Genomic DNA, 27,000 nt, shown 5'->3' on the forward strand with positions numbered 1-27,000 from the left:
ATTAACCACAAAGATTCATGAACCTATCGTTGCACAATGAACACCCTTAGTGGCAAATTAAGGAACCTAGAAAAAGGAAGTCAAGCAAAACATTTGAACCAAGGGCAGCTTCAAGGAGCGAACATTTGTACCTACTGCAGAAGTTGAGACACCGTGACTGGGAGAAACCTAAATGGCTGAGGCAGGAGCAAACTGGAAGAAGCTACATCAGTTGGCTAGCAGCTATTGAAGTCTCCTCACTCACTGTTTCCCTTCTCCTAGTGTGATCCTGAACTTATACTGATGGGGGGTCAACACAGGGAAGGGGGCTGATAATGATAAATGATACCATTGAGAGGGAAAGATGTTGGCAGTTGGAGGGCCAGTTGCGGTTTCTGACAGTTGATGACCTCTGTGGGCAAAAATGAGCCCTCTCTCCCACGAGGAGCAATTAGCCACCTTTGGGTCCTGAAAAATACAAGGGTGCTTGAGAGACCCACTTCCCAGGTGTCACAAGTGGTAGCTTGTTGAGTGGATCAGTGGATCAGGAAGCACACTGCTGGGGGAGCAGAGGGTTTTTGGGGACCAGTGAGAAAGGTAGACATCTTCCACAGAACCCAATAAAAAGAGATTTCCGACAAACAGACCATTTTCTGAGAATTGTAGGACACTATTTAATACTGAGCTCGGCGGAGATGGGTAGGTGCTCCCACGCGGACACGGGCAGATTGAGCTACACCTAATAGGTTCAACCCCGTTGTACTGACCCGCCGACCCCTCATGAGGCAAGTAGTCCCTGACCATTAGGCATAGGATTATCCACAGAGGTAAATTATAGCAACACCACACACATGACACTAGCATGTAGTTGATTTCAATTTATTTATTTTCACTTTTTCAAGGTCCTGATGAATCGCGGGTGATTTGCCCCAGCGCGAGAAACATGTCGACCAATTTTTGTTCTAGCCTCCTCTAGGGTCACTCGACCTAACCTGTTGATACCTAGCGAGCTAGCTTCACGTTTTTAATTGCAGTAGGGGGACCCCCAGAATAAAGTGGTTTCCGGTACCCCCTGCTACATTTTAATCACATCACCAGGCAAACTTGCTACCCTGCCCACACACCCCCACTTCACCATAAGGCAGTTGGATACAAAAGATCTCTGCCAAAGAGCCCCTCTTTGAGGTGAGCCCGTCGGGGATTGCACCGCCTCCCCGACGAGGAGCAACGCCTATGATGAAGCATGACACCCTTCAGGGTGTGTGAGGCAACTACATCCAACAAAATGGATGCCCCAAGGTGTCACATACACACCTTCGGTCACGCCAGCCAACCTATTTTCCTCTCTCTATAGGAACAGTTCAGCTACCCCCCCTTGTTGCACTATTTAACACTGGTCAGAGGCCAGTGGGGACTCAGTGGAAGTTGGCCACCCTAGTAGTAACAAGATATCTAACTCCACGGTCAGGTCGTGTCATACCAGAACCTCATTGGCAAATTTGAGTCAAAACTAGTTTTGTGGTACAAAACACAGAAGGAAAACTGTAAAGAAAACAGAAGGAGCAAGCAGTACTTGATATCGTAAGGTTAGTCTGTAACAATGGTCAAAGACGCTACCCTTATTGGCTCTGCTAATTATCTCTTATTTTTCAATCAGTGTAATAAAATAAGTTACAATGGTGATTCAGAGAGCGGTTGGAGAGAAAACCGAATAAGTGGAGGAAGAGCTATTGATGCTTGACTAACAGCGATCTAATATTCTCAGGACTCCTTTGAAATAGAAAAATGTAGATATTGTCAAATGAAGTCACTTTAGTAAGTTGAATAACCTCAAGAAAGTAACAGAGTGACAGCAAAAGCCAAAATAGGCTGGGTTATAAAAAAAAATGATGACCACTGAAAAGGCCAATCAAAGAGTTTACAGTTACCTGGAAACCGAGCATAGGATGCAGAGAGTACTCTGCTTTGTATTGCTCTGAAGATTGTGGTATTATCAAAAATGTAAGAAGAAAAATGTGATTTTTTTTTATTATATTGCATGCTCTTAAACTCCGCTAAATTGGTAGAGCTTGAAGTTACCTCTATAGAAACAGAGGGTGAGTGACATTTTGCCTGTGGAATTTGGCGATGCCTACTGAAATGTCCTACCCACCTAGGCTGTCAGAACTGTGTAGCTATTCAAGAGAAGAAGAGTCTGTGCTGGCCACATTGCGAAGAGCAATTTCAGTAGTAATGCCAAAGCCACACAAAAAAACTTGTTAAAGGCCTCGTGTCGACCACTCGCATGTTAAGCACTGATTGCAAGACCTTAATTAACATAGTGGCATGAAAAGAAGGGAAATTTAATAGAGGAGTTGGTACACCGGAACAGTCCAGGTTTGTTCCTAGTAAGTGAACCTTAAGTGAATGAATATATAGGCTTTTATATCTTAGTGGAGAGATGGTTTCATAGAACATGAAGGTGAAAATGCTTAATAGGCCTTTGACCCGTATATTCGGATTTCTGGTACAATAAACTAACAAAGATCTCACTTTGCAGAGTTGACTGCTTTTAAGGAACACACTGGCCAAGGTCAGCATAGACAGAGGCATTACTGGTTCAGAATGAAACAAAGCCTGGATGTTCACTAGTGCTCTTGTTAACATGTCAACCCTTATCCATGCCTGCTGAGAAACAATTAGATAATACGGCCGTCAGAATGATGGACTGGAATCATGTTGTCTTATTATATGCAGATGATGTTCACCTTTACATCCCTGATCCCACAAGCAATATGCCACAAATAATAGAAGTGTGTGCTCATTTCTGACGGATACTTTTTCCTTCAAATTCCTCATCTTGTGAATATCCCCAGACACCATACTGGGATCTGGAATTGTTTTGATAGCTCTCCAGCCCCACCAGGTGGCACAACACATCTCCGATCATCATTCCAACTGCCCTTGAAATGAGGACCTTGTCTGTATATGGCAGGACATGGCATGCTGCAGCTAGTTCTCGTTTTTCCCAGCTTTACCAATGCAGGTCCAAAGCTGTCCTGAATGTTCAAACTCTGTCGAAATTAAATTTCCTTGTCAGATCCTCACAACAACTGATTGTGGTGCCAGGGGACTGATCATTATCATGCAATATGCAACATGTAACATGCAGACGTAGGCAAGGATGGACCTTGCCAATAAGAAGACTCCCAAGTGGTTCCGCCCCACTCCTTCAGGTAAGTCTCCTGCTAGGGAGCCATCCTCTGAGTCCTACAAAAAAACACAAACTGCAAATCTTCATTGACGAAACAGTCCCACACCCACGCCTGTTAGGAAAGTCGGTGGTGATGTTCCCGGATGCCAGCGTGTTCCTCTTCTTTCTTAGAGCCAATCCTGCTTCTCCAGAAATTTTGACAGAGTTTCTGATTACCTCATCTGATCCATTTCAAGTTGAGGCTTTTTAGCAGGCCATTTTGGACCTCCTCCCTCTGGGCCCGTTCTGGCTGCCAGTGCTGTGCCAGACCGTTGGTACCGATCTCCTGCTTGCATCTCCACCGATCCACCAATCTCCACTGACTCCTACCTCACCCTCAAGAACCACACCTATTTAAGACACTGGTTCAAATGTCTTTAATGTAACTTCTGACGTCATTTCAGGCACCACTCTTGGAACTGCGTTTACTGCTGCCTCATCCCTCGAGATTAGTGAACATTCTTTGTTGAATAGATAGAAGTTTCTTTAGAGGACCAGCCTTTTGCGGATCCTCTTTCAAAATGTCAGCGGTTTAACCACATGTAAGATCTCCTGCTGTGATTTAAGATGTGCTTGGCATGCCCAACCTAGATTTTAGGATCACAGATTTAGATGATTTAAAGCCTTATCACCTCCTTTCTCCCTATCATGCAGACACTTGTCTTTACTTAGACCTCTCGAATATCAGTGGCCTTGATATGTTCCCTGGAGGGTCACATTTTGTATTTTGCTAGCCCTCCTATTGAAGGAGTTTGTTTGTTTGCAGCTGTTGCGCTTAAAGCAGCGGAGGTACTCGAATTGTCGCTCCTGTTGTCCCTCCTATGTTCAAAAACCTAGTATTCAAGAAATCCTGCAGCTGTTCTCAGTGACTCTGAATGTTTTGCTTCCTTTTAACAGAGCTCTACTGGAACTGGGGCTGGCTGTCTGGGAGATACTCTTCTTATGTTTGATAGCACAGACCGGTCATTCATCACAATAAACCTGTGACATCTGATCTAAAATATGGGTCTACTCATTCTTTTCTTGAAAGCCTGATTCCTCCGGCATCTAAAGCAAAATTGAACCCCAGCACCTCTTGAACAGGGGCCTAATAAACTTGGTCCGTCGGGCCCAAAGAGCTCGCTTCAGGTGCCCTTTAAAGCAGTGGTCTTTATGATATGTCCACACCCTGGGTGAAATGTCAAATTGGTTATAAATAACCTCACGGTTTACAAGATGGATCCCTTTCTGAAATTGTAAAAGAGAGTCTAGATCCTTCAAAGCAAAGTCTGCATGATAGGCTGAAATTGACAGACACAATGGCTACAACTGATGGCCTTGCACATTCTTCTGGTGACACATGCCAGGTCTCTCCATTGGTGTTTCAGGATGCAATGTCACTAGCCTCTCGCATACTTAGAGATCATTCTCTCAGTCCTTGCAGACGTGGATTGGCCACTTATTTGGGGGGAGATAACAGTGCAGTCCCTTACTTCCGCTTCAGACAATAAATGAAAGGCACTGTGCTAAGGTTGAGGGTGGATCTTCTAATAGTGATGGATTTTCTCCTTTCAGTCGTCAGCCATGTTGCGCAAATTCTTTCGGACAACTCTGCGGATGTCGCTACCTCAGTTGACAGGGTGTTGGGTCACCATTTGCATTAAGGTCTTTTATGCGTTGACCAATAAAAGACCCTTGCATTGCCATTCATGCACAGAGGAAGAGGGTCATGGCTACTTCTGCTGCTCTAACTAGGGGCTCTGGTGGCTGACATTTGCCAGTCTGTGAAGTGGTCTTTTTTACATATTTTTGCCAAGGCCTATAGCCTGGCGACTCTGGTACGAAGTGATGGATGCTTCACTCCGGCTGTGCTGTACGATTTTCTTCGCTAATCGTCACTACTCAGTCTCAGTTGTTCACAAGACCCATCAGAGCAGACAAGAAAGTAAAAAAACTGTAAGGGAATACCAAGAATGCAAGTGCAGTTTGATTTCGGCCATGATTATTGTTGTACATAATGTTACTCCCCTGCTCAAATATGTGTGAAGGAGCAGTGACTGCAAAAGTAGAGTACTAACTGTTTGACTCACTGGCTGTGTTGTTGTGTAATCCCTATACTGGACAATGGAATTCTAGCTGGGCCTCTGCTTTCTGGCCCCTTCCATGGCTTCCCCCTTGGGCGTGGTGAAAGCTTTTTTCTTTTTAATGTTGTCCCTTGTGTTTTGGGAAATCGCTGTGCCTTCATTACATTTGTGTTTTGAATCCTATGTAGCTGGATTTATCCCTTTGCGGGAGCCCGCGTCTGATTGCTTATTCTGTGACCCACTTTTTGTTGCTTCCCCACCCCTGCCCTCCGTTTTCTGCGACATATGTAATTTTTTACTTGCTTGTACTCAATAAACAAACATTAAACAAAAAAACAAGCATTTGCAATGCAATAGGTCTCGCATTATAAAAGTTTGAGCTATTGGCATTGCTAATAATAATGCAACACCAATAGCTCAAACATTTAGTAATGCCAGACCTATTGCAACCCGCCCGCTTAAAACCCTGTGCAAAGTGTGTGTGTGCGCGAGAGAGAATGAGATAGATAGTGAGCGTTCCTGTGTAAATGTATTTGTATAATATGTGTGTGTGTTTTAGCTGTGTGATCTGTATGTGCGTGGAGTGTGTGCGTCTTTTTAAGTGTGATTAAATGTTATTGCGTCCCTTTGCGACTGTCTATGTTCATGTATGAATGCGTGTGGTGGAGAGGGAGGGACGGGCAGTTTCCACGTCTTTGGTGACAGTGTGTAGGTGCACTTATCATTTGTATCTGTCACGGTCTGTTTGAGGGTGTGTGTGTCAAAGAGAGTGAGGTTTCTGCGTGAGAGCTTGGCGTGAGACTGAGTGTGAACATGCGTGTATGAATGAGAAATGCTTGTAAGGATGTGATACAAAGAGAGACCACCTGTGTGCGGATGCGCACCCTGAGTAAACGCGCATGCTTTGTGTGAGGTTGCGCAGAGCGCGTGCCCTGCACTGGCCTACAGGTGCGCAAGCCCAGCTTTCCTGGCGGCTGAGGAGATGGCTTTGACAGCCGTACAGAGGCATTAGAGCAGCTGGGTCATCACTCCCGTCCCATTGGCCTTCCTGCCCTCCTGCATCACGAAGCGTGTCAAGGTCATGAGGTCGGTATCGAAGGGGGCCTGGTCTGACATGGCTGTGGCTCGGTGGGGCTCTGCGAGAGAGCTGTGAGGTGACGAGCACTGCCGGAGCCCTATGCGCCCTGCACCTCCTTTAAAAGAAGCTCCACATCCAGGCCGGGGAGGAGACCTGGGAGGGCAAGGGCTGCCCGTGCATGCACGGTACCTGGAACTCTCCCGCCCGCTTTGCATCGTATCGAGTCAGCCTGGCGGCGCGTGGCCTGCGGCTCATGCCCAGTGGCGTCGCGTGCGGACTTGAAAAGCCGCCGTACTTGAATGAGTGCTGCGCGGCTCGTGCGGCCCAGGGAAAGGCCTACCAAAGAGCCCAAGGCAAAAAATAATTAAAACAAGCAGTAGAGGAAGTCCGGCGGGAGCCCACCCCGCCTTCGTGAATGCCACATGGTGCGGGTAAAGCAGGATTTCAGGCGGGGCTCCTGTGAGCAAGATGGAGCCCCGCGTGTTGCTGCAGTGACCGGCTGCAGGACGCGAGACCAGCCGAGGAGTAGCGCAGAGTCTCCACAAGAGCCTGTAAGTGGGTGAGGCATGCTGTACGTGTAAAGCGCGCCGCGCTTGGACAGGAGATGTGCACGCGTATGGTGCAAGCAGGTGTTGTGAGAACGCCACAAGCCGTACACGTGCTCATCTCCTATCTGTTAAAGCTTCGGCACAGACAGTTGATGTGCACGCATACGGCCTGCGGCGTTATTACAACTCCTGCTCGCACCATATTCTTGCACATCTCCAGGCCTTGCCGTGCGCGTGCACAGGTCCTGTTCCCCTTCCGAGCAAAATCAGTAACAATAGAGTTCACCGATAGCGAGCAGCGCTTTGCGCTGCATCGCTAGAAGATACCTAAAAATTAGAGTACTGTCATCACTATGGTGGCCAATGCAAACGCGACTGGATAAACTAAGTCTGTATAAGCTAAACAATTGACATAGTTGTCTCAGTAGAGAATTATAGTCTATATCCAGAGTAGTTTGGCTGGTTAGGAGTACATATACAATTTCAGTACTGTGCTATCTAAAGGTACAAACTCAAACAGATGTTCACTTCCCCTGCAGAATAGCTATCCCTATAAATTCTAATCCATAATTGTCTCTCACGTTGCCACACATCTTTGGAATTTCCTGAGTCTCGCCTGCCTCTCATTGACCACTTTCTTTGATACCATGCACCCGTCAGTTTGGTTCCACCACCAAGCTGTAGTACAGCAGGATGAATTCCCCCATTACGTCCAGTGTCTCTCTTGGTGTTTTTTAGGCCCAAATAATAGAGAATAAAGTTATATGTTGGTATATCAAGATTGGTATACCGAGAAGGGCAATCAAAGAAATTGCAACTCTAAGCTTGTTTCAGTCCATCAAAGGCGACTTGGTCTTCCTATTTGCGCAGAGTACTGAAAAATCCCAGTCCTGTTTTTTTATTTATTTATTATATGTACCAGCCTGATATGGAAAGCTGAATTCTATTATTTAAAGGTTAGTCAACAGTGGGAATGGACACTAGTCTCTACAATAACCATTGGTTATTCTTTGACAACCCTCATAGACGCTGACACAATGGGTTGTTGAAAACGTGCGGTATATCTTTTCGTCCGCCCCTTAGTCAAGCGTCAGGGCATAGTCATTGGGTTGTCAAAATAACGTGCTGTATGCCTGCCTCACCCGAGGCAACCTCCAGTTAGTGTAGAAGTGTCCAGAGATAGGGGGACAGATCTCAGGAGGTGATGAATAAAACAAGGGGGGGGTTTGAGGAATTGTAAAAAACGGTAGTTCCCCGTAACAATAATATTTATTCAAAGAAGGTGAGTACCGTTAGATAAAAAAGTAATGGTTATATTAAGTAATTGAGTTACCGGATTACCATATAACTCTTAAAGACAGGTCGACATGTTTCAGCTCACCTAGGGCCAGAAGGTCTATGGAGCTTTCGTCAGGACAAAACACAAAAAAAGGACATAGAAAGTACTCACACTATTAGTGTAGTTTTCAAAGGTTTGTACGAAGTTCTCAATTTGAGATTCCTGTAATAGTAAAACAAACAAGGTGTTGCTAATAAGCATAAATTAAAGGATAATGGCACCTATCACGCAAGCGTGGCTCAAAGTTTTGAGCTGGATACGAACAATATTAGTTCTTCAATGAAAGCGCACCTAATTACGGGCACCTAATGGGAAGGAGGGTCTGAAAGGGAGGAAAAGATATACCGCACGTTTTCAACAACCGATTGTGTCAGCGTCTATGAGGGTTGTCAAAGAATAACCAATGGTTATTGTAGAGACTAGTGTCCATTCCCACTGTTGATTAATCAATGACTTCCTAAGGGGAACTGAATGGACTACAATTCCTCTTCCCTCCCTTTTGATGAAAGTTCTATTATTTAAAGCCAATTTGTCAGGGAGGTGTGGCCAGCAGCCAAGCATGGCGGTTGCCTGTTAGGAGAGCTCCGTACCCGAGCCTCCAAAAATCCTGTAATACGTTGGCCGTATACACTAAATGGACTGCGGTAGCTGTGGACCAGGCTGAGGGGACTGACCTGGACACTCGGTGAGTGTTAGACGCCGAGGGAAGGGGCACCTTGCAATAAAATTTGCTGCGACGGCCCGCATGGCGCAGAGCAGAGAGGAGCGGCAGCCCCTTTCGGCATTTTGACACAGCGTAAGCCAGAGACCGAAGCATCGTAGCTGGATCGGCCGCTGCGGACGGAGGGGGCGGCCCATCTCTGCCTACAGCGGCAACAGAATTACCTCTGTCCTACTGGCAGGTGAGAGGGACCCTGCGTGGGTGCTCCGGGACGCACAACTACGCAAGCCCGGGGACGCTGTGAGGCCTGCTTCTCCCTGACGATGGACCTGGACAGAACACGCCCCCATTGGAGCGCGGATACTCATCCCCACTAACTTATGGTGGATCGGAGTCGGAGTGAGTAGCAGAGCGGTGCCCCAGCGCCTTACTGTGGCGGGAGAAGACCGGGCTAACAACGGGACTGAGGCCTAGCGGGCCGCCACCTCGGCATCGGCGGTCATTTGCAATTGGGCCGGTTAATGCAGTGTGTCTGGTAACGAGTGATGCCGATTATTCCTGGCTTCCCTCTTGGACTGGAGTAAATGGGACATCGTGTGTTCGCTGCAAGCTGCTCAAACCACTGGGGAATGGAAGGCAGTATGTAAAGTATGTTGTCTGGGCTGCGGAAGATGTACTATTTTGCCCACTAGCTATAACCCAGGAGCACACTCCTCTGTGGGGACCTGTAGAGACACACGTCGTGCTGATCTACCCTACTGCTGTACTCAGACGGACCTGGCAGGGGCGCAGTTTTAAAGCAGATGTGAATGGCTTGTGATATCTCAGACGGCGACATTATTTCCCCCTAACCTCCAGTGCAGCGCTACGGCGCCGAAATACTGTCGCGAGGTCTGACGTGCGGTGATGAGGCTGACCTGCCCCGCTGAACATCGTTGTGGAGCCAGCCAGGCAGGAACTGGTGAGATCTGAAAGCCATGTCGATGCACTATAACTGTATACTGGGACCGGTGGTTGCTTGGTAGACCGGGAACACCCGCGTCACCGGCAGCAAAGAAGAGCATAACGTGCTAGGGCTGGAGAGCAGTGCCTTAAGGGGCCCCCTGATTACGATTCCCTAGTCCAGTGTGTGATTGCGGCGCGGTACACGGACAAGATGGGGTGCAACAGACCGAAACAACAGGAGCAGAGCGGCATAGACCCGACGCAGGAGTGCCTAAGTGGCACAAACGGGGCGCTGGGGTCTGGTTATGTCCACCCGACTAAGGAGCCTGCCTCAGAAGACAAACTGGATATTATATTGCGGGAAGTGTGGGATTCCAGGAAGGCCCTCGAGCTACAAATAGGGTCCTTATCCACTGGTTTGAATTTGCTGCGGGCAGATCATGTTAAAACAGCAGAGAAGGTGAAATATCATGCAACCACACTGACGGAGCTGCTGCCCAAACAGAAATAAACTGAAACAGAGGTGAAGCAGTTGCAGACGCAGATGACCGCCTTGTTGGAACAAGTGGAGTATGCGTAAGGGAGAGCACGAAGGAACAACATCTGGCTGATTGGCATGCCGGAGAAAAGTGAAGGGGCTGACTCAGCGGGGTAAATGGAGCACTGGTTCAGAGATCAGGTCACGACAGAGGGGCTATCCTCACAGTGTTGTATAGAGCGTGCACACAGGATACCTACCGGACGTCCAAAGCCAGGTGCCCCTACGAGACCTCTCATACTGCATTACCGTGATCGGGACATTTTGCTGCAGAAAACCAGTGAGGCGGCGCCAATTAACTTTGAGAATGCGAGGATTTCCCTATATCCGGCCTATACGATGCTTGTGCAGAAGCAACAATCCTCTTTTATCGCGGTGAAGCGACGGCTCGGAGATCTGAATATACAGTATGCACTATTATTCCCGGCACGGCTGAAAATATTGCACAAACAGAAATCGTACTTTTTTGAAAGTCTCGGAGATGTTGAGGATTGGCTAGAGGTCATGGAACTAACTAATGCGGAGGAGATTGCAGCAATAGCGGAGGAGAGACAGAAATCCTTCGAAGCCACCTTAACTGGGCGTAGAGGTGGCAGATCGAAGAGAACCACTAGACGGGTAAAGGTCACCTCGCAGCAGATAAAACAGACCAAGCAGCAGGCGATACTGGCTACAGCAACCTTCACAAATGCACCACGGACAGTCACGAAGTCCTCCACGGAGGAGGAGTCGCCGCAGGGATCGGACTCCGAGGGCAGCATGGCCTTATTCCCCTTGGCGACGCCACAGCTGATCACGGACCTGTTTGGTTGATGGACTTAAACAAGTATCGTAACCCCCTTTTTAGGTTTCGCTGGGGGACGGAGCCGTTAGGCTCCTCCTCCAGAGAAATCTATTGAGTACAGTAAGGCACTCTGGAACACGCCCCCCGTCCCATTGGCTAGCTCCATAAATGGAGCCTAGCCATTGGACGAGGGGCCTGTCCATCAATGCCAGACCAGACACGGGGGCGTTCCCGAGATTCTTTGGCTTTTGCCGACGTCACGCGACGCCGGGAACGCCCCCGAGTCTCCTCCGGCCGGGCCGTGCTTGCTGCTGTCCTGCCTTGTGTCCCTCCTCCCGCCGTCCCCACGTTTCCCGCCTCCCTCCCGCCGTCCGTTCCTCTCGTGTCCTTTCCCGCCCCCCTCCCGCCCCCTGTGTCCTCTCCCGCCGTCCGTTCCTCTCCCGCCCCCCCCCCGTGTCCTCGTAGGTGCTGCCGCCATTTTTTTTTATTTTTTTTTAATCCGCGGCTGCCCACAAGTATCGTAACCCCCTTTTTAGGTTTCGCTGGGGGACGGAGCCGTTAGGCTCCTCCTCCAGAGAAATCTATTGAGTACAGTAAGGCACTCTGGAACACGCCCCCGTCCCATTGGCTAGCTCCATAAATGGAGCCTAGCCATTGGACGAGGGGCCTGTCCATCAATGCCGGACCAGACACGGGGGCGTTCCCGAGATTCTTTGGCTTTTGCCGACGTCACGCGACGCCGGGAACGCCCCCGAGTCTCCTCCGGCCGGGCCGTGCTTGCTGCTGTCCTGCCTTGTGTCCCTCCTCCCGCCGTCCCCACGTTTCCCGCCTCCCTCCCGCCGTCCGTTCCTCTCGTGTCCTTTCCCGCCCCCCTCCCGCCCCCTGTGTCCTCTCCCGCCCCCCCCCCGTGTCCTCGTAGGTGCTGCCGCCATTTATTTTTATTTTTTTTTAATCCGCGGCTGCCCACGCCGCACTTGTGCCAATTTTCGTGCCTCACGCCCCCTGTGTCCTCTCCCGCCCCCCCCCCCGTCGTCCGTTCCTCTCCCGCCCCCCCCGTGTCCTCGTAGGTGCTGCCGCCATTTTTTTTTATCCGCCCGGGGGTCAACCGGCAGCTGCTCGGCACCTTGGCCGAGGCACGAAGGGGCTGCGACCGCATTGGTGGCTCGTCGGCAGAGGCGCGCTCTGATTGGCCGCTGCAGTGGGCCTGTCCCCGTGAGCTGCGCCGCCGTTGGTTGGAGCCTCGCCGCGTCATCAGGATCTGCCCCGGGAGCCGCGCTGTGAGTGGCTGACTCCGGGGGAACCCTCGACGTCAGCGGAGGCCAGTGGGAGCTGCGACGGGGGCCGTGCCTGCGAGGGTGAGTCTTCGGCCCAGAAGCTGGGCGAGATCGCCTTCCACCCCGCACCCGCTGAAGAGAGGAAGTATGTTATGTGAATCATGCATGATTTATACATTAGCATTAACGGGTCATTGCAACAGTCGTTTTGGTAATATGGATGGCGTTCCAGTGGGTGATGTACAGTAGCTGCTGGGAGGGTGCTCTGAGAATGGACAGTGGAAATGTACTCATGTGTCGATGTGCCTGTTCATCGCTTGCCTTCTGTGTTATCTACGTTGAATCCTGCCGGCCCTGCCTGCTGTCCTTTCTTTCTTTATTTTCCCGTATCTTACTTGTTATTATTTGCGATCCTTTTCAAGCCCAAAGGCAGTGCTTTTGTATGAATTGTCTATTAAAAAGCCCCTGAATCCTACTCTGTTCTGCAATCCTGTCAAGTAGCCTCACACCAAATGTGACGCATTTGGCTACTGCTAGCCTTTTACAGACATCGCTTCGACGCTTTGCATTCTGGGATTTGTACTGTAGATTTCTGTTATAAATATGGTCTTACACGTTGGTTACAGGGATTTGACCTTGCGGCGACATAGCTGTCACTTCACATAATAAGGCTGTTGTTTATTATTTTTGGGGAGGAGAGTGAGAGGGTCGAAGCTAAAATAGCACTATGAATGGTGTTACTTGTCGACCTACAGCGTGAAACTGCAAGTTCCAGCATGCTTAGCGATGAAGCCCGAAAGAGCAGGACTGGTCGATTGAATTCCTTATGGCAAATCACTGTTAGTTGAATAAACCCATTTCACCAATTCTTTCTGCTGTTAATCGCCCTTTTGCGTGTGAATTGTGTTTCCTGGAGGGTAAACTCCATTTCCATATGTGTACTGTATTATTTTCAAAGTGAACACTTGTGTCTTTCGTGTTGGCAGGGGACCCATTTTTAAACTGTTTGCTTGTTGTGTACAGAAAAAAAGAGTCGAGCAAATTATAAGCAGAGATAATTTGCAGTGTTTGGCTGGCTGTGTCAGCGATTGTTTGCCTTTGTTGCTCGGTATCTGTGGCCTGCTGGAGGCCTGGCCTGCTGGATATTTGGCAGTGCACCGGACTGCTCTTGAGAGCTGCATTCCTGGAACATATTTGATGCAGCTTCTGCTGAGCAGGAAATGCCGGGATAGCTGATCAGAACGTGGATGTCCAACCTCACGCGTGGAGAGGAATACTTTAACTGTTGAACATCTGAAATATTCTTTTAGAGTTTTCTTGCTTTTTTTTTTTTAACAGAAACCCACGTGTACTTTTCTTTAGGAATGCTGTCTGCTGAATGTGCACCTAAAGATGTTATGTTGTTGTGGTTTGCAGATTCGTAGAGCCTGCCATCACCCGATCTTCTCTTTTTTATTGGGTTTTATACGAATTCATGCCAGCCATCTGTTTTAAACTGTATTCCTGATGTATTGCTGGTTGCATATGCTTTTATGATTGTAAAAAATAGAATACAGCTTTTTGAATGGAATGGAGTCAGCAGTTTTGACATTTAAGAGAACAGGATTATGTAGACTTGGCAGAACAGCAGTAAATGCTTCAAGCATTTCTGACACATCATGTTCTTATCACAGCTGACTACTGATGTCATCACTAGATTGTAATAGGTAGGAAAAATAGAGACTGGATTCTTTAGATGGACTGCAAGCTCTCATGTATAGTAGTGTTACTACACTGTCCTTAAATGTGCAGCTTTAGTATGCATGTTCTCTCTCATAGCAGCTTGACAGGTGCTATCAGAGCTAGACATGTCCTATTCTTTTCTATTCACATTGTTATTCTGAATCACTCAGACCTCAAGAAAGCACAACGTTGGTTCTCCGATGACGTAAAATTTAAGAAACTTGCTCTGCGTCAAGCTGAACATAGCCTTCGTCAAGAGCAGTGGCTTCAAAGGACAGCCCGGATGGGGGTAGGCGAGGGCGACATGCCCTGCCCTTCACAGTCCATGGGGTGCCTGCCATCCAGAGATAGGCAGGGAACGGTAGCCTTCATACCACAACTGCCGCTACAGGAGAGAGAAAACTGGACACTATTACCAAATCTACTTGAAATGCCTGTTGACTCAACCCCAGACGGATCTTTTCTTTGGGAGTCCGACCTCTCGCCCGTTTGTCCTCCGCCGGCCTGTGCCACAAATATTTGGCTGTTTTTCACTTTTCTCTGGCGCCCGTGAAGCCTGCGCCTATTGGTAGATTAATCATTCTTTTCGAAGAAATTCGCCCCTGGGCGCATTTCTTAAATGTTTCCCAACCTCTGGGCACACAGAGGCAGCCGGCTCACGAGCGTGCATGTGCGCAGGCCGCTCTCACAACAGGGTGTGCCAGTACTAGCCTGGATCAGGGGTACGAGATTGCGTGAAGATACAAGCTGAGGTGAGCAGTAACCCCCCAAACCCCTCACCCCATGTCCCCCCCCCCCCTGTCGGAGCTGGGATCGAGAGCCTGCGGGCGTGCGGTCTAAGTGTGGAGTGGGCTAAGGAACTGCTTCTGGAGGCCACACGAGCGCCTCGTTGTGCAGTGAATAAATAACATATAAAGAGCCTGGGCCTACGTGAGGTGCACTGGTCCTGCCAGCAGGGGGAGTCTGGAGCTGGTGACTGCCGCCGCTGCAGTGAAGGCGGGCCCCTGTGTACCCAGTCCCGGAGGTAGTGAGTGCGGCGCGGCCTAGCCCCAGTTAATGGTGGCAGAGGCGGATGCAGGCCGGGTGCGGGCGGCGTCCCGTGAGCTGCAGAAAGGTGATAGGGGGCGTGGGTGGTGCCGGAATTCACTGCGTGCGGCTCTTGGAATTATGCTCTGGGGCTCTGTGTGTGGGCGTCTGGCTCTGTGTGGGCGTCTGGCTCTGTGTGGGCGTCTGGCTCTGTGTGGGCGTCTGGCTCTGTGTGGGCGTCTGGCTCTGTGTGGGCGTCTGGCTCTGTGTGGGCTTCTGGCTCTGTGTGGGCGTCTGGCTGTGTGTGGGCGTCTGGCTGTGTGTGTGTCTGGCTCTGTGTGTGTGTGTCTGGCTCTGTGTGTGTGTGTCTGGCTCTGTGTGTGTGTGTGTGTCTGGCTCTGTGTGTGTGTGTCTGGCTCTGTGTGTGTGTGTCTGGCTGTGTGTGTGTGTGTCTGGCTGTGTGTGTGTGTGTCTGGCTGTGTGTGTGTGTGTCTGGCTCTGTGTGTGTGTGTCTGGCTCTGTGTGTGTGTGTCCGACTGCGTGTGTGTGTGTGTGTGTATTTGTGTGTGGGGCTCTGTGTGTGAGCAATGCCAATAGCTCTAACTTTTCCAAAGGCGAAACCATTGCATTGTAAATGCTTGTTTCTTTTTCTTTCTCTTGGCATTTACATACCACAGCTGCGTCCGACCCCTCCTCCAGAAGGTCTAGATAATTTATGACAGGCTAATAATCATTAATGCTCTAGGGACGCAGTAGCTCAACCTGGCAGTTCTCTGACACGCCACACCACGTGAGGAGCGCAGGCAAAAAACCCATATGGCGAAGGCGCTATGTATGCCCCTATCTTCCACTTTGTTAGTTCACTCATTGTATTCATTGTTGAACTTTCAATGTATATTGGGGCAGTTATTTAGAGTTGTGGTCCGGTACAGTTTTAGGATTGGACCGAGTATTTGGGAAGTTGGGAAAGGGAACGGTCTCAAAATGTTTGCTATTTTTACTATGCTGGTCTGCTTGTATGAAACAATATATTCTCCCACATTATGGTTAATACAATGCTGAATAAACCCGGGAAGTACAAAATTTTAACTTGGAATGTAAGGGGTATGGGCACGGTGCACAAACGCCACAGGATACACACACAACTACAGCGCCGAAGAGCGCAGATTGTATATTTACAAGAGTCGCACATGATAGAAAGTGAGGTCGTGAAACTTCGGAAGAAAGGGAAGGGGCAGGTATTCTCCACCCTATACTCTAATTATGCAAGGGGTGGCACGATCTGGATAAGGCATGGAGTGCCCTTTGTTGCGCAAGAGCAGAGAATTGACAAACTGGGCAGATATGTACTCGTTAAGGGAACTTTGGATGGCCAAGTGGTGGTATTCGGCAACTTCTATGCCCCCACTTATGAGCAAGATCAATATTGGAATGTGTTGAGTGGGGCATTAGCAGTTTGGGAGGCGCAACCATGGATATTGGGGGGAGATTGCAGCATAGTACTCGTTGTGTCCCTGGATAGGTCGCACCCACCATTACAAGGCGATGGTGTACAGAAACAGACTGAAGCACTAGTAAGGTGGGCGGAGGGATGGGGGAAAAGTGATGTATGGCGGATGCGTCACCCACTGCACAAAGAATACTCCTATTATTCCACAGTGCATGACCTCCACACTCGAATAGATAGTGTTCTGCTCCGGAAGCCTAGCAATGCAGGTGATTGAATCCACATATCTCCCGAAGACTTTCTCTGACACAACCCACTGGAGTTGCTCATCACATGGGGCAGGGTGCCTACACCGTTCCCAACATGGCGCCTATGACCACAACTCCTTGAGGATCAAGTGTTTCGCAATACCCTCTCCACTACTATTGACCACTATTTTATTGACAACAGCAACACGGCCACGTGTAGATTGATAGAGTGGGATGCATTTAAGGCCGTAGTGCGGGGGGGAAGGCCATTGGTACGACGGTGGGAGCACGGCAGGAACTACATAAGTCATTGGTTGAAAATGAGAAGATAATGGGCAATTTGGAGAAAGAAGCAATTACGGATGAGGGAAAAAGGGGACCCCTACAGGAGGCACGAATCCGACATGCAGAATTGTTGGAATCTCGGAGCGTCATAGACTACACAGCATACACACAACGAGCCCATAGCGATGCCAATAAGGCAGGAGCATTACTAGCTCGCCTACTCCGTGATGCCCCCATTCCCCCCTCCCCCCCCCCCCCCTACCCTCCTTAGTGGTCATACCTAGGATTGTTAGAGACAATGGGGACATAGTTACCACACAAGGGGAGATTAACGCAGCGTTCCGTGATTATTATGCCACACTATATGGAATGCCTGACCATCCCGCCGGGGACCGAACAGTAGCTTTTTTATCTACTTTAACATGCCCAGAAATTCCAGAACCACTACGTAAGGGCCTTATAGGACATATTACATCACATGAGATTAGGGTGGCAATGAAGGAGCTCCCACGCAACAAAACACGAGGTATAGATGGGCTTCCCATTGAGTTATATGACACATATGCAGAGGCTCTAGTACCCGAACTAGTGGAATTGTACAAATAAATATGGGAGAAGGGCTCCTTACCTATTACGACGGCCCAAGCCTTGGTTATCACACTACCGAAACCGGGCAGAGAGCACACCGATTTGTCAAATTATCGACCGCTATCATTATTGCCCACGAATACAAAATATTGAGTAAAGTGCTAGCCAATAGACTACTCCCACATTTGTCGAAATTGATACACATAGATCAAACGGGTTTTCTACCTGCTCATAGCACCTCACTTAACATCCGGAAATTACACTACCTGTTGACCGAGGCCCCGAAGCGATATCCACACGCTGGTTGTATTTCACTGGACCTCCGGCAGGCCTTTGATTCTATACATTGGGAATACATGTTTCAGGCACTGCCAAAATTTGGGATATCGGCAGAATACATAATGTGGAAAAGAATATTATATGGCTTCCCCACGGCACGCACTAGAACTGGGGGACACATCTCGGAGGAATACACCATACATAGAGGGACAAGATAGATTACTATGCATGTCAGCTGCAATGGTTGTCCTACTGGAAGTCGGGACGTAACTTGCAGGAAATTGACTATACGGACGCAGACATAGATAGCGGGGCACTACATGCTTTACTTTTACCGGGTAGAAGAGTCCCGACAGGCCTTCCCCCCCCCTTACTTCAGACAGCTCTACGTGTTGAAGGGCGGCGTTGCAATACACACATACGACAGAGGTACGCAGGGAACATACCATTATTAGGAATTAAGCTAGCCAGTGGTAGGCTTACGAAGCGCAAACAAGCACCCTGGTTAGATGTGGGTATCAGTACGGTGGCGGATTTGTTCAGGGAGGAGACACTAATGGATCATGATACGTTTATAAATGAGACTGGTGCCCCGGTACACTTGTATCTAACGCATGCAGCGCTGATCAGATTTATTAAGTTGTTCTGGGCCCCACAGAGAACAACCCCCCCAAAACATACTGATTGAGATGGTATATTATATGGGCGACGGACGCCATCTGATTAGATGGCTATACGCTGGTATTAGCACACATACGAGAACACCTCTGCAGGCACTGAAGACCCTATGGGAGTTTCATATGGGTAAAGACATGTCTGATAAAGAATGGGCTACAGTGCTGGAACACCCCAGGAAAGTCCCAAGGAATGCCAAATTCAAGTTTATCTAGACCATGGTGTTACATCGCGCATATTTAACCCCGCACAGATTGGATAAGATGTTTCCTCAAACACAACACTCATGTCCGAGATGTCTTCTAGCGGGAGAGGGTTTCGAACACATGGTATGGGAATGCCCGAAGATTCGGGGTTATTGGGGCACAGTCCGAAACATAACAGACAGCCACACACCTTGCTATTACTGATACCCTGGGGGGAGTGCATTTTGGGCCTTCATACTCACTCTTCTACCCATAAGGTGCAGTACCGTTTTATAAACCTGGCACTCATATTGGCTATCCGAAACATCACCATGAGATGGAAATCTCGTAAATCCCCTGAAGTGAGAGCCTGGCAAGCAGAGGTGTTGCGTTGGGGTGGAGCAGAGGGCGTGGCACTGTGCAGGGAAGAAACTAGAGGTCTACGTAAAACCCCAATCTCCCTTGACTGGGAAGTCATGTTAGAGGGGTTGCGATACCTGGACTTGGATTTCACGGACCAGTAGTAGGACGATTTGGGGCAGTGTGACCCATGCCATACGTACTTCAGGGGCCTTTACGAATGCTTCTTATACTATTTAAAGATACGGAATATGTACGAATGACGGCAAGACTAGCCAAAATAAGTAATTGGATATATGTAATAGGCAGATGGAGACCGGGACCTTTGGGGAGGGGGATAGTGGGGGTATAGTTAGGTTTTATTACATGTACTGCTTGTATTATAGAATTGACAACACATTATGTAAGACGATGTATAATAAGAAATGTGTAGCAGGAATTTTTTGTTAGCTATATATGATCTAAATGACTTTACGATGTACACCCTTTGTTCTGGAGCATAGTGCAAGGCATAATTGTAATTGTCTTCAATTAAAAAAACTCAATAAAATATGTTTAAAAAAAGAAAGCCAAAATGTCAAGGGAAAGAGCCTGAGGATTACTTGCATGGCCTCTTTCTGTGGGCGCATTTGTGTAACCTCCCAATCTCTTTTTAGATGTGGGTTTTCACAGTGCAGTTGTCAAACAACCCTATATCTGTAAATGATATTTGTAGGGCACTCTGACACTGTGGATGTTTGTGCCCTGGCACTAAAGACTGGCTGGAACATGGCTAGATGGGTAATGGAAAATGGTTTTAAGTTTATTTCCAAATAGAGAGTAGCCAGTCTTAGACTGAAGGTCTAGAGACGGAGAATTCCATTATTTGGTAGAGAGATAGGAGAAGAAGTGTCCATCAAACTGCATTTTCTTGATGAGAGAGACATAAATCTGGTGAGCATAAGAAGAGCTAAGATTTCTTCAAGGCAAGTTAGGAAAGATATTGGAGTGAATGAGAGGCCTTTTTTATAAAGCTCGTAATGGCAAAAGCAGAAAGATTTGCATAGGCGAATTGCCGTAGCCTATATGGGACAGGATGACGGCCGGAATTACAGTTTTAAGACACTCTTGTTTAAAGCACTGGGAGAAAGTTAAGCTGTTAATGTATTCAGTAAAAGAGAGTGTTACAAAAAATGAATCCAGGGTTTTTAGCGCAATTATAAAGAACTTTAGTGGTACCTCACCCTGGTGGTGAGACTCCAGAAAGAGGGAGATCCCACAAATATGTGAATCTGAAAGTATTTGTCTTATCCAAGCTGTAACAATTGATAGACGAGTAAAAAACCAAATCATGTAGATGGCTGTCGTTGTTGAAATGTTGGTAGTGCAGAGCAAGAACCCAGAAGTCTTAATAAACTGTCAGTGAAGTGAGATCAGGATTGAATGACAAGCCTAAAGCCTTGTGGTATTCTGCGCTTCAAGGTTTTAGAAGAACAGTGAAGAAGAAATAAAAATGCTTTGGTTCAGTTGTCCAAGAAGGAAGGTCGCTATGCCAAGGCTTTATCACGAATGCCTAGCATTTGAAGACAGTTTAGAAGGATGGGGTGGGTGGACTGTTGTACAGTTTCCAATGCAGCACTTAAATCCAAAAGGATGACAGCTACTATTCTCTCCAAAATCCTAAATCATCCTGGGGTTGTCGTAAGGAAGACTGCATCAGTACCATGAAGTGGATGAAAGTCTGATTGAGATGCATCTAAGATTCTTTTCATCACTGAAGATGGTTACCTTCTATTTCAGAACTTTTGCTGGGAAAGTACAGAGATACATTCTCACCTTGGGATTTAAAGAGAGACTTACCAGTATTAAAGTACTATATTACCCAATATAATTTTTAAGACCAGATTAGCAAATATATGTTGTTTAAAACAAATACTTGGGTAATAGCCGTTGGGTCGGCTCACTTGAGCGATTGTTTGTTTTGGTTCAGCCACTTCTGCCATTTCTTTATGCCCATGTCAATACATCTTGCCCATCTCAGTAAAAGGGTTTGTCGCTGAACGTCACACACTGTTATCCTGCCTCTTTGGAATTGTTTTTATTGTAGTGCATGAGTTGCACTGTTTTCAGGAGCAACCGCATGACAGGGTTATCAATGAACACACAAACCGTTTTGAAAAGGATACCTCCACCAGAAAAGCAACACATTCGAAGTGATAAAATGTTTAAGCTGGAGCTAAAATAGTATGCAAATGCAGTATAATATTTGATGGATGTTATTTTTCAACAAAATGTGTTTTGTGTGCAAAAGAATACTAAATAAAAAATACAAAGATTGTTGGGGATTAAAGAGTAGGATGCAGACTTTAGTGACATAAAAAAGCTTGTTGCACAGAGACAACACGCAATTAGGGCACATTTGTGAATGCCTGCGTTTGCTTGTGTTACCTTAGACTCAAACTTATTGGGCTTGCCAGTGCATGTTTATTTGGTTGCTTTCTTTTTTAATGCGTGTACTAAGAAAATAAGTGCTGTTTGGTGCGAAATACTTATCGATGTTGGTCTTTCACAGCTGTGGATTATTGATGAGAAGAAATGGAGCCCAGGCCTGGTTGAGCACACTGTTGGATGGCCACTGGATAGACACACATACGGCGGATCTTTCGTGTATCATCTAAATGAAGGCGAACCATTAGTCGCAGTTGGATTTGTGGTATGTTAGCAATAAAAAGCTATATTACTTTCCTAAATCACAGTGTTGCTCACCTTCCAGTGCCGATGTTCTCGATAAAAGTAATTTATTTTGTATTATTATTTTTAAACCAGTATGTATTTCAAATCATAAACAATAACAAATGTAATTGATTAGTTCCCCAAAATTTAGAAGAAGTACTGAATCCTCAGATCAAGGGCTAAACATTGGGAGATTAGACAATAAGCTTAAATGTCATTATAGACCACAACATTTCTGAACATTTTTGCAAACACAGTGGCCTTCATTAGTTAATTGTGCATTTTGTGCCACCTTGTGTTAAGTCTGTTTTACTGCGTGGTACAGACAACCCATTAGGTAGTGTGAAGCATTTAATAGTGGGGAATCCCAGCAGTGAGAAAGCCCAAATGACAAGAAATTTCACTGGTAACTGGCAGCTGGTGTGCAAGTTGATTTTGCCATATTTGAAGAGGACAATCCCTGTTCTAATACAGCCCAGCATCCGTTACAGCAGAGTTGTAAGGTTTATTCAGCATTATGTACACTTCGGTGTCGGATCGTATACTGCCTACCCTGGTCTGCATGTGTGGTACTTGTGGGAGACGACAGCAGGTCCCTCCAAATCCTGCATTGCTTCTGTTGTTGCCAGGGGAATCCCAGCCACCCCTGAAAAGGGGGACACAAAGACCAGCTCTGCACAATCCCCTCCGCCTCCCACTAGCGTGATTTTGGCCTAGCTGTCCAGTGGATCATTGGGCATAAATTAACATGCAGGAAACTGTATTCTTCATTCCATTATTCTAGGCAGAAAGGATTGCTTTCTGTATTTCCTTTCTGATTTTAAATTATTGCCTGGCAGATAAGAAAACACTAACATCCTCTCAGGGAGACCAAGTGTGTTTGCTTTCATGGGAAAGGATAAGATTCAGATTGTCCCCGAAAGCTGGGAATTACATTGAATGAATGTGTTTTTCTTGAGTTGTTGAATTTCTTTTCAGTACTTTACCATTTCAAGTGGTTTTTGAAGCACCTATCTGACATGTAATGTATTATTGAATGTTTCCTTCATTATTTCAATCATTACAGATGTATGTTGTAAAATTATCTGCAGTTCCTTACTTATTAAAGATAGATGCACCAGATATGCTATAATCTTTGCAGGAAGGAACCCAGCACAGTAATGACTTGATACCTTAGTATTTTTGAAGATTGTTGAATTTTTTTAATTCATATTTCTTATCTATCCAGACTGATTGCTCACCCATTGATAATCTGACTTCTTTATTCTGTTTGTAATGCTTTAACTAAACTAGTTGCTGCTTAATGTAGCCTGAAGCAGTCATAATATTATTTCTTTCTGATTTAGTTTCTGTTTCGGGTGAAAAAAATGTAGTTCATACCTGCAGATAATGAAGACCAGCATCTGATTTTTTTTTCTCCCCTTTTATGTTGAAGATATTTCTGTAGTTCAGAACTTATTTTATACCTCAAAAGCGATCAACAAAACATCATTTTGTGGAACGTTTTCGAAGATTCGTGAAGCATTGTCAGTTATTACCAAACAAAAACATCCATTGCCTATGGAAACCCAGTCCTAAATAGAACTACACAGTAGTCACCTCCCTCCACTGTGTGATTAATATATATTCACTGAAAGAAACAAAGGTTAAAGGGACGATATCGTTAGATGAAAATTTCATTTAAATCATATCATTCTAAACTAACAAAACCGCTTAAGTTTACTAGTTATAGTTATCTCAAGTAAGTATGACTCATGCCCTAAAGTAACGATAACTCGCACCCTTCCATGTCCGGTTTTGACATTAATTGTCATTTCGGATGTTGCAGTGAGGTTATCAATTATGTCATAGCACATGTCAAAAGTGATGTAGTAGGTAAGGTAATTAGCAGTGCATGGCCAGGCCCTGTGCCCAAACCCCCACTGGCACCGAACCTCCCGCACCAAGAGCACCTTACACCTGCAAGCACAATCGCCTTTAACCTTTGTTTTGTCCGTGAATTTCAAACGTTTTTTTTTTCTTAGAATATTTATTATAGAACCAGAAGCAGCATAAGACAAACAAAGGTAAATTTAAACAGTAAATAAAAAATAAAAAAACAGTTAATGAAAAAAAAGAACAAAAAGCTTCAAGAATAGATACATTATACATACATTTGAGAACTGTGGCGCTGAATATTGAGACTAAGAGCTACTAAATAGCATAACAACGGAGAAATTATAGCAGAGCTAACAAACACAATCTTGTATAAATCACCCAATTCCACTAGGGATTATCCCAGCTTTCCATTTCGAGACTGGCCGCCAGGTTGCCTCCCCTAGTAGCCTTGCTTTAAAGCCTCTAGTAACAAATGTGGCGGATTCGTAGCTGTAAACCGCTAAGAAACGGGCTAACCACATCTGAAAGCTGGGTGGGGAAGCTTCCTTCCAACGGGCGGACAAAATTAACCTCAATACCGCTGTGCCAATAAACAACAATCTTTCTTCAGTTTTTGAAAGTTTTAAAGAGTTGTCAAAACCTAAAACAAATAGGGTATCAGACTCTGGGAGTTTATGACAAAATAATTTTTCCCAAAAAGAAGCGATCATACTTTTTATAACAATGAGCTCTGAACAGTTGCTAAACATATGGGCAAGAGTCGCGGGTCCTTGGAAACATCGCAGACACATCACTCTCTTTTTTTCCCCACGCAAAAAGTTTGGCCGGGGTAAAATAGAGATCGAATACTGTCTTAAAGTTGTGCTTTTAGGTTACTGGCCATAAATAATTTATGGCTCAACTCCAAGACTCTGTCTATATCAACATCTGGATTATTAAGTTTCGCCGCCCATTTGGTTTCCGTTTTTTCTATATCGTCCTGTGTTTCAGTCAAAAGGGTGTCATAAAAGGTTCCTATCCTAGTATTTGGTCTAACCATTACCTCAATTATTTCAACTTTTGAAAGACACATTGTAGACCCTTTAGCTCTTAGCTTAGGGAACACCTGAGCAAACTTAAGAAAGTCCCCATTAGAGAGACCATGTTTCATTTTTAAATCCATAAAAACAGTGTCAAAACCTTTTAACAAAAACTCATTAACAGTTCTGATACCCAGCCTTTCCCATTTCCTTGCAGTAGAATCAAAATCAAGACCATGTGTAATACTAGAATGCCACAGAGGAGTATAACTGTTGATTTTCCCAATATGCATATGTTTGGCAACTTTATCCCAAATTCTCCAGGCGCAAATTTGATTTCTCCCTTAAACTTCTTATAATGATTTGCCTCGGTCCTTCTTAATAATAAGCCTTTAGCATCCTGGCCGAGTAAGAGCTCATAAATTGAAGGAATTGAAGCTGTATCGGTCCGACTTTCTTCAGTCGAATGTAAAACCATAGGGGTAAGCTGTTTAAGGAATGCTCGCCCAGTGGTAGAAAATCATGTTGGGTAAAGTAAGCCCACCCCTATCCAATGGAAGAGACCGAAAAGAGTGAGATCGCCTAATCTTTCCATGTTGCCACACAAATTTGGACATAAGGGCGTTAATCAATGTTAGAACTTTAGGATCAACAGCTAAAAGAATAGCTCGAAATAAATATAGGCATCTAGGCAAGACATTCATTTTCAGATAATTGACCCTGCCTATAATGGAGAGGTAGAGACCGTTTACCCTATCCAAATCACTCTTTATCTTTTCCAGGAGCGGATCAAAATTAAGCTTCACTACAAGCTTAGTATTCGAGCACATGGCTACTCCAAGATAAGTAGCTGTCTTGGCTCTTCTTTGATCTGGGCAAACAATATTATCAGTGCATAAGATAACAGTCTTTCCTCTATTAAGGGAATACCCCGAGCAATTACCATATACTATGGCCACTCGCTCAATTTCGCGAATCGCCTCGATCGGGTCTGGTGTTAAAACCGCGATGTTATCGGCATAAGCTAACACTTTTGTCTCAAATTGGTTACAGAGCACTGGTTTAATAATATTACTTTCTAAAAATTTGAGAATTAGGGGATTGATATAGAGAGCGAAGAGCAGGGGCGAACAGGGACATCCCTGCCTTGTGCCTCTTGCAATATTAATATAACCAGATTCTGAACCTAACATTAGGAGTTTTGCTTTGGGACGTAGATACATTGACTTGATAGATTTCACAAATTTAGGGCCAAAATTAGTACGTGCCATGGCTACCCACAAGAAGTTCCATGAAACACAATCAAAGGCTTTCTCAGCATCAAGTAGGATAATTGACATCTGGCCCCCCGTGACGGACATGGCATCAAATAGAGCCATAGCCCGGCGAGTATGGTCGGTAGTCCCTTTGCCCGGGACGAAGCCATGCTGCCACGGAGAGACCAGATGCTCAATGACCCCACTGAGTCTAACAGCCATCACCTTTGCGTATAATTTAGAGTCAGAATTAATCAATGATATTGGGTGATAGGATGTTAATTGCTCGGGTGGTTTCCCCCTCTTTGGGAAAACAATAATGCTAGCCTCGTCCCAGGAATCTGGAGGGACACCATTCCACTGAACCCCCAGAAATAAATCATATAAAAGGGGACATAATTGATGACCAAGAATTTTATAAAGATCGATCGGCAGTCTTTCTGGGCCCACGCCCTTGCCAGATGCTAAAAGCGATAATGCAGACTCTACCTCAGCCAGCGTGATTTCACTTTATAACTCTTCCCTGGTGGTATCATCTAGTAGACTAACAGCCTCCGAGTTATTAAGGAGGTTAGCCAGATAGCAATCAATATCCTTTTCAGTGGCAACAACTTCTTCTGAATACAGCTTTTGGTAGTATTTTTGAAATTGAAGGATGATATCAGCTGCTTGCGTGAAGGTCTGCCCATCGTCTACAATTGTGGAAATGTTATTTATTACGTTTTTTTTTTACGGGTTCGGAGTGCAAGCTGCTTGCCCACCTTTTCACCGCTTTCATAAACCTTCCTCCTGTGAGCTCTATAGGTTTGGGCAGCTTTCTGGCTAAGATTAGTATTTAACTCAGCCTTTATGACCGCTACCTGGAGCATCTGGCTACTA

General features: G+C 46.3%; 1 protein-coding gene across 1 annotated transcript in view; it reads left to right on the forward strand.

Annotated features, from left to right (window-relative positions):
* The window catches only part of ETFDH (electron transfer flavoprotein dehydrogenase), a 412,507-nt gene that overhangs the window by 205,542 nt on the left and 179,965 nt on the right, over window positions 1-27,000 (forward strand). The window contains exon 8 of the mRNA XM_086962357.1: window positions 21,808-21,948. Coding sequence (XP_086818483.1) covers window positions 21,808-21,948 — 141 coding nt within the window. The remainder of the gene's footprint in view (window positions 1-21,807; window positions 21,949-27,000) is intronic.

Source organism: Lissotriton vulgaris, chromosome 3_1 (genome assembly GCF_964263255.1).
Source record: "Lissotriton vulgaris chromosome 3_1, aLisVul1.2, whole genome shotgun sequence".
Classification (NCBI taxonomy): Eukaryota; Metazoa; Chordata; class Amphibia; order Caudata; family Salamandridae; genus Lissotriton; species Lissotriton vulgaris.